Source organism: Neltuma alba, unplaced genomic scaffold (assembly GCF_004799145.2).
Source record: "Neltuma alba isolate B1F8T4 unplaced genomic scaffold, ASM479914v2 tig00011033_pilon, whole genome shotgun sequence".
Taxonomy (NCBI): domain Eukaryota; kingdom Viridiplantae; phylum Streptophyta; class Magnoliopsida; order Fabales; family Fabaceae; genus Neltuma; species Neltuma alba.
Window position 1 is genome coordinate 387,195 of NW_021635784.1, and position 16,269 is coordinate 403,463.

General features: G+C 34.5%; 2 protein-coding genes across 2 annotated transcripts; one reads left to right on the top strand and one right to left on the bottom strand.

The window, feature by feature from the left end:
* The first annotated feature begins 4,666 nt into the window (after positions 1–4,666).
* LOC114760879 (PHD finger protein At1g33420) lies at positions 4,667–8,204 on the top strand. Its single transcript, XM_028950182.1, has 5 exons — positions 4,667–5,231; positions 5,663–5,789; positions 5,937–6,152; positions 6,243–6,854; positions 6,949–8,204. Exons 1-5 carry the CDS (start codon positions 4,889–4,891, stop codon positions 7,940–7,942), a joined length of 2,292 nt encoding a protein of 763 aa, XP_028806015.1. The 5' UTR covers positions 4,667–4,888; the 3' UTR covers positions 7,943–8,204.
* Positions 8,111–14,969, bottom strand: LOC114760880 (vacuolar protein sorting-associated protein 9A-like). Its single transcript, XM_028950183.1, has 6 exons — positions 14,777–14,969; positions 13,870–14,017; positions 13,273–13,443; positions 11,929–12,108; positions 8,947–9,250; positions 8,111–8,464 (listed from the first exon to the last, which is right to left on the bottom strand). Exons 1-6 carry the CDS (start codon positions 14,872–14,874, stop codon positions 8,193–8,195), a joined length of 1,173 nt encoding a protein of 390 aa, XP_028806016.1. The 5' UTR covers positions 14,875–14,969; the 3' UTR covers positions 8,111–8,192.
* Between the last annotated feature and the right edge of the window lie 1,300 nt (positions 14,970–16,269).

Here is a 16,269-nt window from a genome sequence, read left to right on the forward strand (position 1 = left end):
TCCAAATAAATACAGTTTTTAAGATGTTTCCTCATAAATATTGTTATCACCAAGTCCTTCTCCCTAATTTCCCCGAGGAACAAAAAGAAAACTAGCTAATTCCAGGAACTGAATCGCCAAATCAGCAAATCCCCCATGGCCGGCTGGGTGGGATCAAAAACCATATCCAAACAACGTGATGCGAGGCACGTGTGACACTCTTTAGAAAACATAAAATAAAAAGTTCGGAATTTCGTTAACGCCCGCGCTTTTTAGTTTTCATTTTTTTAAAATAAAAAACACATTTTTAATAGAACCGCCCTTTGCTCCTTCTTCCTTCATGGAACGCCCTTTTGACCGCCAAGGACGCTCCCATTTTCGTACTCTTTATTGTATTTCCCGCCAATTTCCTTTTCCCGCCAACTCATTAGTGGACCTCACATGCAGAGCCAACATTAATCAATAAATACTCCTCCGATCCTTAATATAAAATCCATTTAACTAATTTGATTAGATTAAAAAATTTAGATAAGTTAGTTAATTATAAAAAACGTATCACGTTTTTCTTAAAATATCATAATAATCTTTTTTAATACTTCATCTTCCTCTTTTACTTGATTATGGTTGAGGGAGTATCCATAGGAGTAATTAAAAAAAATTAATAAATATAAAAAATAGGTCTTATATTTAGGATCAAAATCAACTCAACAATTGGATCCTATATTAAGGACCGGAGGAGTATTTTTTTTTTTCAAACATGATGGTTTATTTCCCGGGCAAAAACTCTTTATATTAATATTACTGATAAATATGTAAGCCTCTTATGTATAAAGGGGTCTAGTTATTAATTAATATAAACTAGTATATCTTTTATGTGTTTAGAATATATGTTTATAATCATGGTCAGAAATGGATACTATATGTTTATCCTACCTCCGGTGGTAAGGTTTAGGATCGGAAATAGTAATATTTATCTTGTATATATACACAAATGAAATCATTATTTCAAAAGACTGTTAAATATTTTTAAATGTGATAATGATATTTAACTGATAAAATTTTTATATAGTTTTTTGGTGATAAAAATTTATATATATAACTAGTGAATGCTACATTTTTTTGAATCTAGAAATTTTTTTGATAGAAATCAGCCAATATCTTCTAATTGATAGATAGAGACTAATCTTCTCATGGCTTTTTTTATGCATATGGCTTGGTTTGAACTTAGAGTGTTATGTTTAAAGAATCCAGCTATCTACTAACTATGCTTAGCTTTGTTGATGAGCTTAGAAATTTTATTAACACCTCTAATTGACTAATTTAGAGATGTTAAAAAAACTAAGTAAGTTATTTGATTATAAGATATGTTATATTATTTTTGTAAAATATTTATGTATATCATGAGATGAGACATTGGTTTACAAGTAAGATAAATTAGTTTAAAAAATAATAAATATAAATACTTTAAAGTAATTTATTTAATTTTATTAATTTCTACAAATTAATCAATTAAATCTTATATTAAATGCTGGAAATAGTATTTTGTATTTTTGAATGAATTTTATTATATTAATCATATAACAGCAACCTTATAATTTAGCGACATGAAAATTTTTTTATAAATTAGATGTCACATAGGCTATCAATTCACACTTATTTAATTCAAGAATAATATTTACATAAAAAAATTTATTTATTATTTTTAATCTATTTTTTTAAAAATTAATTTTACATAATTTAATTATTTATCTAATTTTTTTATTTGCGTGATTTAAATATTTATTTATTTAAAACTCATGAGAAAAATCTGACAAGTCACAATACGTTGCTGCTTTGAGTCAAGGTGGACCCACTTCTTTTTCTCCCAATCAATTGCCTTATTTATTCTGACAAGAGCGGATGGGAATTGGGAAATGAGTACGAGAGCCACTTCATCACTTTCGCGCAGTTTCCCTCGCGCCGAATCGAAATTACTTAAAGGGCACACTTGTCATTTCGAATTAGTTTGTTCTGATCGGCATACTTCACGAAATTTGCTCATTGAACCGGCTCTTAAAATAGTACTTTTTTTAATATAAAATTTATTTAACTAATTTAATTAAATTAAAAAAGTTAGATAAATTAGTTAATTATAAGATACTCCTTCGGTTTTTAATATAGGATCCAATTGTTGAGTTGATTTTGGTCCTAAATATAAGATTCATTTCTTATATTTATCAATTTTATCTAAACTACTCCATGGATACTCCTTCAACCATAATCAAGAAGAAGAGGGAGATAGAGTATTAAGAAAGATGATTATGGTATTTTAGGAAAAATGTGTCACTTTTCTTATAATTAACTAACTTGTCTAACTTCCTTAATCTAATCAAATTAATTAAATGGGTCTTATATTAAAGATCGAAGAATATATTACATGTTTTTTCTACAACACCATAATAATCTTCCATAATATCCTCTCTTCCTTTTCTACTTGATGTTGAGGGAGTATCTATAGGAGTAATTTAGGAAAATTGATGAATATAAGAAATAGATCTTATATTTAGGATCAAAATCAACTTAATAATTAGATCCTATATCAAGGCTCGGAAGAGTAGATTGTTCAACTTGATAAACTTTATAGAGTATTATATATTAACATTGTAGTACTGATATATTCACATAATATTGAATTATGGACGAATAATCTCATTATTTTTTAAAAATTAATAATGAATCTGCTTAAACTTTTAATCCCGTGTGGCTTCAGCTAGGTACTACATTAAATACCTCCTTTAAATTTTGAGTTATATGCATATAAAGTATAACCCCCCTAGATGTTAAAATATATTTATATAAGTATTCAACAAAATCAATAAAATAAGAGTTGCCTGTATACATATAAGAGTTTAGGAAATTTATTATAAAGTTTTAAAGTTTAAGGAAATTATTTATAAGTAACATAAAGTTTATGGGAGTTATATATAATTTTTCATTTTTATAAATTTAATTAATTTAAAACTAAATTTACATATATTGGATGATGTATGTTAAGAAAATTAAAACTAATTAGTCCTTCTTTAGGTATCAAATAAATTAAAATAATAAGGATATGGAACTAGATTAAGTTTCATATCATGATATCAATCAAGTAAAGAAAAAAATTTCAACGAAAATCAATCAAATAAAATAAATATGATGTAAAGACGGCAAAAATAAATAAATAAATAAGATGGGAAAAAACTCAGAAACGGGGGAATATTTCTATTATAAAAAAAAATTCTACTTTTGACGCGCTCTTGTTTTATTTGGCATCCGCACTACATGACCGCCTTTGCAAGGAATCTACGGGGCAGCGGTACTATTCCTGATCTTTTTTCATATGGAATATTTTAAAATATAAAAAATTTAAATTATTAAATACAACCAAAACTTTTAGATTTTTGCGGATAAACTAACAATATTTTAACGAAAAATAGAATATTAATTTTGAAAAATTGCATATTTAATATTTCAATCTTATAACTCTCATCTAATTAAGAAAATATTAATATTAACAAAATATTTTAAAATGTGGATATATTAATATAATTGGATTTTTAAAATAATAATAATTATCACAAAAATATTCAGAGAGTAAAGTTGAAATTAAAAGATTGAAAAGATATTTTATAAAATTTAAAAATATAAATTAAAATTTTAAAATATAAAAGTAGAGACCAGCGGTACATCAGTTAAACGATGCGAAAAATTTAACTAAATATAAAATGGGTTAATTCTCTATACATGATTCAAAATCTGAGAATGGCCAACACGCCGGCGGACAACGTATCATAATTTTTATATTTAGCTATTTTGCTAACACTAAAAGACAATATTTCCCATTCTAAAAATATTATTAATTAAAATTCACCAAGAAAAATTATTAATTAAAATATTATAAAGAAAGACAATTGACAAAAATTAAAAGTTATTATGAAAGATTGTTTTAGAGGCACTGACCTTTTCTCTCAATTCTTAAATTGATATTTTTTTAAACTAAATTTTAAATTTTATTTTGTTAGCAGCTTTAACATCTATACACAATAGTTAAAAATGCCAGTAAAGCAAAATTATTGGGTTAAGAAATTAAAAATTGAGAATTTCCTACAATTAATCTCTTCTTTAGAGAAGGCAGAAATTCTAAAATTTTATAATTCATGATCAATTCATTTAATATTTCCTTTTTTTGAGAAATTTTTTTTATATTTAAATTATGTGTCGGATGTGCAAATACCCTATCCTATCTATCTGGAAGTTAATAATTATAATATAATATAAAAATGTAAATAAAAACATTTTAAAGATAATTTTTTCAACTCTGGGGAGCATAGGTGACTCTGATGTCATGATGTATCGTTTTGTCGATTAATAAATTATCTTTTATCGCACAAAAACTATTTCTGAACTTATATATGCATTTATTTTATCCAGATAAGCATTTTTTAAAAAAATTAATTTAATTTAATTTTGTTTGGGAGTTCGATAAAGATCAAAGAGGCACCCTCATTGAGATGAACAAGGAAACTTTTTTAAAATCCATATCTTAATAAATAAATATAAGAATTTAAAAAGGCACGTCATCGAACAAAGAAAAATTGAAAAGGCACTTGGAAAAAAGGAAAAAAAGAACCGCCATAGACCAAGCCGGCTATAAACAAAAATCAAACCCTAGTGGAGATTGGCGCCGCTCTTCTCCTCCACGTCGTCGTCTTCCTCGTTTTCTTCTTTTTCTTCTCTCTCTGAACAATCTTCGTCTTCTTCGTCTCACTGAAAACTCTCTCTCTCTCTCTCTCTCCTGTGTCTCTATCTCTATTTATCTCTTCGCTGTTTTTCTGTTTAGATCTGCTCAGGTTCTGAGCTTTTTCCAAGTCGTTGTTTCGGAATCGACATGGTGGTGAATGAAAGGCCGTCGAAGAGGATGAAGAGGAGAGTTTCAGCCGATCTTTATGATTTTCTCACTTTTCCGGCCGCCGATGACCGCTGCTGCGACGATATGGTCGGTGGCGGTCAACCGTTCCGGAAAACCGTTCAGCGGTTTCTTACTAATTATGCGATGGTCACCTATCCCCCGTCGTTATTTTCCTCCTTGATGACGTGGCAGATATTGTTCCGGATCGGAGGACTCGTCGATGGGTCCGATCTTTCGCCGGCTATTGTTACTCTCGACATTGTGGAGGAGGACGTTACTCGATCTCGAACCTCAGTCTACTGTGATCAGTGCCGAGTTGTTGGTGAGTCGACTCACTGAGTCCGTGTGTCCGAGTTCAAAAGGATCTGCCTGCTTGGCGGATTGTTAATTGATAGTTATGGTACCGAACCATTAGATATTTAGTTGTGAACTAGAGATTTTTCTTTGAGCACAATTATGAACCTTGTCGTGGGACAGAACCTCGCTGAGTAACGAGTCGGAAGACTGATTGATCCGTGTGAAAAGAGACTAAAAATAAATCTTATTCCCTGTTATCTAAATTATGTAATTATGTAATTAATTAATAATTAACTGGTATCAGTTATTTAATAATTATTTAAGTGGTGGGTAAGAAATGAGGGGGGATATTTGTGGCTGTTATTCTTTTCTTTTTCTTTTTTTTTTTTGTGGGTAACAAGGCTATTATTCTGATATTGACTTTTATTCTGACTTTTTTGTTGGCAAAAAATGAAGGCTGGAGTGGCCATCCTGTTTGCCGAAAGCGATATCACTTCATTATCCGAGCTTCAAATAATCACATGGAAGCATACGAAAGACCTTGCTCATTATGTGGGAAATCTACCCGATTATCGGAGCCAAGGTGAGCTCGAATACTATTCTGTTTTAGCTTTTTACGAAAATGGAGTCTTCTTTTTCAAGTCATCAGAACGAATTGTCAGTCTTTTTTATCTCTGTGAAAGGCATATTTTTATTTTGGGTTCTTATTTGCATATATTGAATGTGGCAGGTGTAAATGGTGTGATGCGGAGATTACTGTTCAAGATCTCGAGGATTGGGTGTATGGTCAAATTGAAGATAACACCCATCTTCTGCACGGGATTGTCCACTCCAATGGTTATGGCCATTTGCTTACACTTAATGGAAGAGAGGGTGGTTCAAGGCTTCTCTCTGGGTCTGACATAATGAGTTTCTGGGATAGGCTTTGCGCTGCACTTGCTGTTAGGTTTGCATCCTCCGTTTCTCACGGCACATATTTTTAGATTTACTGTTTGTTTTTCAGTGAAGAATCTGATTATGAAAGAAATATGAACAGGAAAGTTAGTGTGATGGATTTGTCAAAGAAATTTGGGATGGAATACCGATTGCTTCATGCAATCATCAATGGGTGTTCTTGGTATGGGAATTGGGGTTATGAATTTGGGACTGGTAGCTATGCTCTCACTCAAGATTCGTACCAAAAAGCAGTGAATACCCTGTCAAGCATGCCCCTGTCGGATTTATTATTCCAGGATCGTGGGCCCCGAAGTCGCTGGCAGTGTGTTATTTCTCTTTATCAATCGTTGGCAGATGCTGAACTGTTAACGATCAAAGATCTGTTCTCCTTTTTAACGTCCTTAATTCGTGAGTTCCACAAGCCTCTGACGACAAGAACAACGAGTGCTGAAACTTGCAACGTGTTGTGTGCTTGGTCAAGCAAAGACGTTGAAGCTGTGCAACAGGCCTTGATCAAGGTACTGCTTGCGTCGGCTGCCTCTAGCGGGGCCAAATGGGTGACAAGACGAGCTCTCAAGGGTGCATTAAGTAGGAGTGTTGCGTCTCCAGAGCTTCTGGATTACAGTCTGAAATATCTGGGCGGAAAGTTAGCTGCCTATGGTATGGTGGTTAGGTCAAGATGCAATCCCTCATCCAGTGCTGTTGAGTTCAGGTAAGATCTAGATTTTATTTGTCCTGCTTCTGTCTTTTGTTAGTCGCTTTTACATACAATTACTAAAACATTTGATCTTATCTTGAACGAACAGGCTTGAAGCCTCGAATGTTATGGAAATTGAAGCTGGCACGAATTCAGGATATCCATCGAAAGAGCAAGTGATTGATGATTTGAGATTCTTGCTTGATTCGATTATTCATCCTGAAAGGATGGCAAGCTACAGGCCGAAGACGACGAGGAAGCGGGTGGCTGATTCAGCGAGGAAGCTCCTTGACTGCAAGCAGTTCATGAAGGATTACAGGCCTGATAATAACACGGCAGGTGAGCAAGTGCCTCCATGTATTAGGCTGTGGTGTCGCGTGGAGCTTTCCGATCAGCCAAAAGAAGATCCAGCCCCTCCCCCAGAACTGATTTTGCTGCCCTTGAATGCTACCGTAGCTGACCTCAAGAATGAGGCGACTACTACTTTTCAAGAAGTGTATGCCATGTATAAGAGGTTTCAAGCTGAGGAACTTCTGGAATATGGGTCTATCAAGGACAATCTCACAGTAAAGTTACTGCTTGGAACAAGTGGATCTGTCCGAGTTTTAGGTAAATGCCATGCAAAACATGGCCTAAACCGCTTCCGAATGGAAAGAGGGACAGAGACGTGGAAGGTTGATTGCCCTTGTGGGGCTAAGGACGATGATGGGGAGAAAATGTTGGCATGTGATACTTGCGGTGTTTGGCAACATACAAGGTGTGCTGGAATTGAGAATTCCATTGCTGTCCCTTCTAAGTTCGTTTGCATGAGATGCATCAGATCATACCGGAAGGAGGCCAAGAAACTGCCTGACCCCATTGAACAAAAAAACCTCCCTATGGATGAGGCAAAAATCCACCCCGTGAATGAAGCCAAAAACCAGCCTGTCGATGGAGGAAAAGACTACCATGTGGATGAAATAAACATAAGTTGGAAACAGAACACCTCTATTGATGAAGCAAGAACCCCCAGTAAAGCAACAACGTCGTGCAGGGGTGAGGTAGTGGCAGCAGACAGTCCTGCAGTTGCTTGTAACCTGGCTCTGAATTTTGGTGTTCGCTGAGTGTATAGTGTATGCCTGTATGTTGTACAGTAGGTTAGGATTTTTTTTTGAAAAAAAAACGTGTGGTGCCATGTATCTGGGGGTTGGTATTTTGTTGTTAAGCCTCTGGTTTTAGAGTTTAACTTGTGTTAGCATTAGGTAAGACTAGGACGGGGACCAAAACGAGATGAAAAAAAGAACATGCTTAACATTGTGTATCCATCAGCCTCTAGAATCTAAAACGTGAATGTGCTGCCAATACAATGAGCTACTATTTCTCCTCCTTTGCCTGCGAAGCTTCTTTGGTGGTTTTATTCTCACTAATTGGTTCTCTTTCAAGCATAACCCCTGCTCCTTGTGATTCTAGACGACGGAGCATGGGTTCTTTGTCTGATGTTGGCAGGTTGTTGATAAGTCTGCAGAGGGTTGTGTACTTGGCAACTACCTCTTTGTAGATAGTTAGCAATCTGTCCACATCTTTCAATGTCATCTCATCGCTCTTTGCCTCCAGATATGGATATTCCGATACTTGTAGGGGCGTAGCTGCGAGAATGAAGTGTTACGAGTCAGCACCAGCTGCCTTTTATGGCATAAAAAAGGCAAATAAGGAATCGAACATGCTCTATGACACAAGGGCATAATTAACAGGAATTAAGTAACAAAAGTTGATTACCACATGGACCTTAAGGCAAATATTGCACTAGCATAATTATTATTTATTTAGTCTGCAGTTTTGTGACGTGTGCGCTTTCGCAATCTGGGGCACAACAAAAATAATGTTCTTTCTTTCCCCCGGGGGGGGGGGGGGATAACGACTGAATTCTTCAACATCAATGCAGTATTCCTTAAAATCTGATGGATCCCTATATTTTTAATAATGCCTGATATTGAATTTAGAGAGGCAGAACAGAGGTGGATGAAAAGATCAAGTACACTACATATATGTTTCTTCTCTAACATCATGTTGATCTTAATTTGGGCGACCAAGTTGATAATACATATATCGATAAAAAATGCAAACTAACCTGTTACAGGGCTGCCATGAATTTCCTTCGAAGGACTGCACCCAGTCTGGCCATGTTGGTTTGTCTGGTTCGTTTGTATCACTGGACAGGCTCCATCAGTGACTTTAGTAGTCGATTTTGCCACTTGCATGTTCTCCTCAAATTCGATTTCATCCATTGAAAGTGATGTAGCATTTAGATCAATTATAAATGACTTGGCTGACACCAGATTTGTGAAATAATATTCAGGCTCTGATATGAGCTTTGCTTGCCTTCGATACAATTGGATGAATTTGAGGTTTGATTGCAATTGAGGAGGATTTGCCTGATATATATCAGATGAAGAATCTCAATTATTCATATTCAGCCACCCCAAATAATTAAAAACAACAATACTTTTACAAGCCAGAGAAACAAAATTGAAAGGCAGAATGTTAGAGAGGAACGGAGACTAAAATTTGATGGAACTCAACTCAAAAACCAATTCCAAACCTATAGGAAAAATAAGAATGGAAGGTGGGCTGAAATGGGAATCACCGGAGAAGAGGACAAGAAGATTGTTGGTTCTGGCGAGTGAACAAATAATATATTCACCTCAAGATCAACTAGCTATATTTTGGTTATGTACAAATCATTTGATTGTTTTACCAGACTATGATATATTTGTTACTTTATTATCTTGATAGATCATTTAGATCATTCTTCCTCTTTTCAAGGGAATCCATTTCTTTATCAATTTGTTTTTCACATCAATCAATGAATAAAGCAAGCACAGACGATTATAATAGCCCCACTAAAATTACTGATGATCTTAAAAAGTGGATGCAGCTAGAGTGTCTTCGAAGAGAAGAGCCATGAATTAGTTTGAAAGACAGAAAATAAGGCAGCCAGGGCACCCAAGGGTGGAGTCCAAGGTCTCGATTTATTCATTACTTTCATCACTTCCAACTAGAAGTGTATGAAATTTGGATGCCCCTCAAGAAAGAATGGCAAGTTTGCGACTACAGAGAGCATTTTGAGTAGTTGACAAACCCTTTGAAAGATTCTACTCTTATGGTACTAAAAGAGGAGCTTTTAAGGATGGGCTGAAGCAAGAAATCTAGACTATGATGAGGATGCACAGAGCCAAAAGACTACAGGAATTGATGAAACACACGGGGTTGCTGAGAGAAACATGATCTAAAAGTTTCCATTAGGGCCAAAATGGGCTGAATCACCCAGCCCTAGCAAGGGTCAACACACCTAAAAGAAAAGAGTCTACTGCCAAGTGTTACAAAATCATTAACAATCAAGAGTGTATGAAATTTCAAGAGGCTACAGAGGCAGAGTATATAGAGAGAGAGAATTGGGACTATGCATCAAAAATGGAGAAAAATTTGGCCCACCAACAAGTGCAATTTAAAAAAGAAAAAGAAAAAAAGGAAGTGGTGATCTTGGAAGAAAGTGGAGAAAAGAGGGGGTGAAGGAAAGACGAAATTCTAAAGGTAGATGATGGATTCAAAGAGAAAGTGAGATAGTAATGGAGTTGCAGAACTGACAATCACAACATGGAGCATGAAGCATAAGAGGAAACTGAAAGGAAAAGTGGTAATCATATCGAATGATAGTGGAGCCTCACATAGAGCTTTGCATCCACCACATTAAGAAGAAATTAATTACTGCTAGCACAAGGTGCAGGTCAAAACACCGTGGCATTGAGGAAAGGAAATAAAGGGAAGCCAGCTATGCATGTGCCTTACTTTTGTTAAAAAAGAAATTTAATACAAGGCCACAGTAAACAACCCCGCAAAAGAACAATATCAATACACATCAGTAATCGAAATATCCTTGCAGCCTAGAGGAAGAGAACATGGGCCTCACTAGTTACTCCACGTATGCAAAACATGCAAGAAACTGAAGACGGGGTGGGGGGGGTATTTTTTTGGGTGGGGACGACTCAAATCCTGGGCAGAAGTGAGGGTAAATTGGAGGCAACTTGACTATGGATAAAAAAGAAGGAAAGATGGTGCATTTGAAGAGTGCTCTTGCACTTTATTGTCTAGTATAAATTAAAATTTAACAGTGAGAGGGGTTCAAAGCTTCTAAATAGAATTTTAGAAGGCAGTTCAGTAAAGAACAAGGAATAATGTTGATCACCATAGGAGGGGAGTCTATTTTGAAGTAGGCGAATATGCGTATCTCAAATTAAAACCTTAGAGGTTGATGTTCTTAGTTAAAAAGCTCAATGACAAATGAAGCGATGTATTATTATAATTTTTTAAAAATATTAGGGGAGGTAACGGCCACTAGCCATTAAAGAGGATATTTAATTAGCGATTAGTTTCTGTAGTTAGGCCTATAAATATAGACATGACAGGGTACCCAATTGTACAGATTTGATTTCCAGGAATATAAAGTGCACTATTCAGATGCGACCTTGCCTTCTCCCTGTTTTCTCTCTCGCTCACCTCTTCTCTAGCTCTCTTCTTCTAATCTCTATCTTTGTCTATCTTTCTTCTTCCCTGGACCCTCTTCTACCTTTCTCTTTTCTATTTCAATCCTATCATGAAGCCTCAAGTGCTATTGCATAGAAGGGATGTCTACAAGCATGTCTTCAGAAAACTTTTACATGTGCAAAGGGTTTCATATACCATATCTAAAGTGGAGGATTTAAAACATAATATGGCCACCTCGTTGAATTTCACAATAATTTACTACCTACTCTTAAAATTATTTATCATTTATTTATTTTAATATATATGATATATGATGGGCCAAAACATTTTGAATCTGCTCATGAGTTCAGGTCAACTGGAGGCCCAATTTCACATTAATTATCTAAAAGCAACAAACTCAAACTGAAACTAAACTTTCACTAACGCACTTTCCCTATATGCTCTTCAGTTCCTTGCCTTGATAATGATCAAATAAAGAATATAAAAAGGCAACAAGCATGGGCAACACAACGAAAAAAGCTAGGAAGCAAATAACTAGCTGAATGGCTTATTACCAAGGGTAGCTTGCCTTGATTGTAACATATATAAGCACAGGAAGAAATTCATCTGCTCCAGCTGGCACGTGATTTTCAGTCATTGATGCATTGAGCAGAAGATTGTTGATGACCCTACAACAATTCATTATACTTGACAGCTTTTCACGAGGAGCTTTAAAAGTGTTGATTTTCTGCAATTCTTTCTCTGCAAGCTGAACATAAAGGGAAAAAACAGATAATTAATTTCTCAAGAAAACCGGGCTCACTTTCTGTTAAAAAATCCAAGTTGAAAAAAAAAAAAGAAAAAAAAGAACTAAGGGCCTTACATTAAAAATGGAATACTAAGAAATTGGAAAAGGTCCGTTCACCTTTAAATGCAAGAGGGTCTTGTACCACCCCATCAACTCTAAAGCAAGTAATTAAATTGGCAATTCAATCTCTGCTCTAAATATCGTGCTTAAATAGTTTTAGATTTCAATATTTTTAGAATTGATCTATGCCAACAGGCAAAAACAAAAAAACAAAAAACAAAACAAAAAACAAAAAGAGGTCCTTGCAATTCCACCAATTCTACCAAATCTCAGTGATTCGAACATGTTGGGCACTCAACTATTGACAAACTTCCTAAACAGAAATGATTTTGTTTTGTGCAATTGCTATTGCACTAATCCAGATATTTGTCCTTACCGTGTCAAAATAGCAGTCACTTTCTGTTTAAAAAAATTTCAGCCTTGTTGGAAGAGCACTGCCAACTCAAAAAGTTATGGAAAGTGTACTCATTAGGTTGGTAGTCTCGAGAGTTGGCATTAAATTATGTCTCAATACTTACTCCTTTTGCTTTCTCGATCCTAATCAATTGTCATTTTCTTATCCATAGGAGGCCCTAGCTTAGCCATAAGAAAAATTTCAGCTTGTCTAATGCTGTCCAAGTGATCCAGCAAGGAAAAGGCAAAAGATCAGTCACATTTCCCAAATGAAATTGTCAAGCTTTTATGCACCAATTTTTTAATAGTAAACCCACTCTTTGCATATTCTAAATCCTTAGCTTCAGAACCTTATATCAAACCATATCCCATTCCAAGAACTAGAAGCTCCCAAAATTGTTGTCTTGCCCACCTTCAATAATAAGGAATTTCTTAAAACAAGTTATTAAGCCATACCATGAGCTTGGTATTTATATGGGAACAGAAGATACAGCAAAAAGTTAGAAGATAAAACAATCTTCAGTGATGACATTAGGAAGTTGAAATATGAGAGCAATAAAAATGTTGTACAATAGAAGTATTAAAAAAATCGTTTGGCAGGATTAAAACACATGTGCACTGACAAAATAGCAAAGTTTTAAAGAATGACATACTTCCTAAATTAAGCCATACCAGCCATGAAGCTTCATTACGAAGAATTGCTGGTATGTCCAAATGTTCAGGCTTCAGAAAGGTTTGGACCAGGCATATTTTCTCTGAGATTTCATGGTCAATCTTAGTATCCTCGGGAGAAACAGCAAATGTTCGGGAAAACAGCTTGGTCATTACATATTTCTCTAAAGCCTGCAGATAGCATAAAAAAACAAGATTAATATGAGATTATTACATCCCTCATTATTAATGAAGTACAGATTGTACCATCTGAAGTTAAAACATCATGAAGACAACTATTTTCAACTTATCAAGTATTGATTACGACAGCTTCACTTCAAGCAGCTACATAAATCATAATCTTGAATCTAACTAGGTTCCACAATGAATATCAACATTTAGCAATGAACATTATTCTTCTTGCTCTAGTTTCATATGTCAACATGTGTTCCATTAGGAATGGAGTTCCATGAGTAGAAAAACACAGAATATCAACAGTGACCTGGAGAGGGAAAATGCTTATGTAATTATTCTAACTCTTTTTCCTCCACTTAAATTATAAAGATGAAGCTTTATTTAGATATTATACAAGCACATAAAACTAGATCAGGTGAGTACCTCCATTGCACAATCGATCTCTTCCTCAGTGGCACCTGTCCATAATGGATGTTCCCTAATAGCAGCTTCCATTGTCAAGTAAAACTCTTGCACTCTTTTCCCATCATTTTCAGGGTTGGGTGGGTAAAATGAAAATGACACAATAAAACTGGGGGAACCAATTAAGGAGTTACAAAATGCAACTAAAAGAGCACAAAAAGTTTGACAAATGGAAATAAATGCATGACAGTATACATGTATATTATAGAGAACGCACAAATTCAATCAATAATTCAAAAATGAGTCAGGGTAAAGGAAAAAGTCAGTGGTCAGAACCATATCAGATTGTCTGTCATGCTGAACTTCTATCAGATGTTTAGGTATTAACATTCAAATTCAAAATTTAGGTGACATCAAGGTAGGTGAGTGGTGGAAATCCCAAGTCCTCGAGAAACTTAGCCTGTTTGTAAATTATTTTGGGCATGGAATACATGGAAAATTCAATAATTCTGTGTTTGGTACACAACATTATATTCAAGGTATAAAACTGAATGCAATGATCTTGAATTATCTACGCATCTCGCATCAATGTATTTTACGGTACGATTATTTGGGAAACAAACGCACACAAACTAATTGCAATCTCATATCAATGGATTTTATATGCTGCCAAACTAAACGATCACATGAACATATAACTCAATTACATCTTCCAAATGCGTTCAAGTTGCCAATAATCTGTCTATTTATTCAAGTTATAACCGGAATTGTTTGGCTATATCTTAGCGCATCACCCACGAAACTATTCATAAACAGTGGGGAAATAGAGTGCAGCACCCATTCGCAAAAAAGAAAACCACAAAATTCGAAAAGGCAATACCATAGGTATATGATCGAGCCAGAAAGATGAAAATAAAGGGTCGTTCACCTCTTGATGGATCGGACAAGGCCAATGGAAGCAGGATTTCGCATGCGATCGAGAAAATCAAAGAACGAGAGCGATTGCGAAGATGTTGATGCGTCCATGGAATCAATTGTTGGACCCAGTTGAATTGAAGAACGAGCAGCATATTAGAGTCAGATCAATGCACAGAGCCCTAGGCAATACGAAGAACATTAGGTATGGCGCACCCACCAGTCCAACGCTTTAATTTATCCACAAACTGGTAGTTCGGTCCGGAGGCCGTGGGTACGGGGGTCTAGCTTTGCATTGCGGGAAAAAAACAGAAAAATGACATATTAATTTAGTAACACCCAAAATATCTGTTCAATTTAAGAAATCTTATTTTGGTTTTAAGAGACAAATTAGAATTATCATATTAAATAAAAAGACCAAATTACCTTTCATTTTATTTATTGTTTTCAAAATACTAAAGCTCCCACTGGCTGGCCAGTTGTCGGAGCTCCGGCGGCGGCAGTCGCTGAAGCTCCGGTGACCAGCCAACAATTAATCAACGGAACTCTATTGGCCGAAAACAATTTTTCTGAAAATTTTTACAACTTTAGTATAACAGTTAACGACTTTTGTGATGCTGTTAACAACTTCAGTATAGTAGTTAACAACAGGTTTTCTGGGAAATTCAACAAGCTCCGACGGTCGAAAATAATTTTTTTGAAAATTTTTACAATTTTAATATGACAGTTAACAACTTTTGTGACACTATTAACAACTTTAGTATAGCAATTAACAATAGGTTTTATGGGAAATTCAACAAGTTCCGGCGACCAGAAACAATTTTTTTAAAAATTTTCACAACTTCAATATAACAGTTAACAATTTTTGTGGCGCTATTAACAATTTCAATATAGCAGTTAATAACAGATTTTTCAAAAAAATTCAACAATTGGTCTCCGGAGCTCTGGCGGCTGGAAACAATTTTTTTTGAAAATTTTTACAATGTCAGTATAACGGTTAACAACTTTTGTAACATTATTAATAACAGGTTTTCTGAGAAATTCAAAAAGTAACATTTTTACAACTTCAATAATACTGCTAACAAGTTTAGTAACTCTATTAACAACTTCGGTATAGCATTTAACATGTTTTCTTAAAAAATTAAAAAAAAAAGGCATTTTTACAACTCTAGCAACTACTTTTTTTTTTGGAAAATTTTTTACAATTTCAATATAACAGTTAACAACTTTCGTAATGTTATTAACAACTTTAGTATAGCAGTTAACAACTAATTTTCTAAAAAAATTCAAAAAGTAGCATTTTTACAATTTCAGTAATGTCGTTACCAAGTTCCATAACTCTATTAACAACTTTGGTATAACATTTAACAATAGGTTTTCTTAAAAATTAAAAAAAAAGCATTTTTATAACTTTAACAACTACTTTTTTTTGAAAATTTTTGCAATTTCAGTATAACAGTTAACAATTTTTGTAACTCTGTTAACAACTTTGATATAACAGTTAAT

Excerpts from the sequence above, each read along its gene's own strand:
- LOC114760880 (XM_028950183.1), bottom strand. The coding sequence starts at position 14,874 with ATGGACGCATCAACATCTTCGCAATCGCTCTCGTTCTTTGATTTTCTC. Across the intron at positions 13,444-13,869 it reads AGATCGATTGTGCAATGGAG|GCTTTAGAGAAATATGTAAT; the intron begins GTACTCACCTGA and ends TGCTATCTGCAG. Across the intron at positions 8,465-8,946 it reads TCATGGCAGCCCTGTAACAG|CTACGCCCCTACAAGTATCG; the intron begins GTTAGTTTGCAT and ends TCATTCTCGCAG.
- LOC114760879 (XM_028950182.1), top strand. The coding sequence starts at position 4,889 with ATGGTGGTGAATGAAAGGCCGTCGAAGAGGATGAAGAGGAGAGTTTCA. Across the intron at positions 5,232-5,662 it reads TGATCAGTGCCGAGTTGTTG|GCTGGAGTGGCCATCCTGTT; the intron begins GTGAGTCGACTC and ends CAAAAAATGAAG. Across the intron at positions 6,855-6,948 it reads TCCAGTGCTGTTGAGTTCAG|GCTTGAAGCCTCGAATGTTA; the intron begins GTAAGATCTAGA and ends TTGAACGAACAG.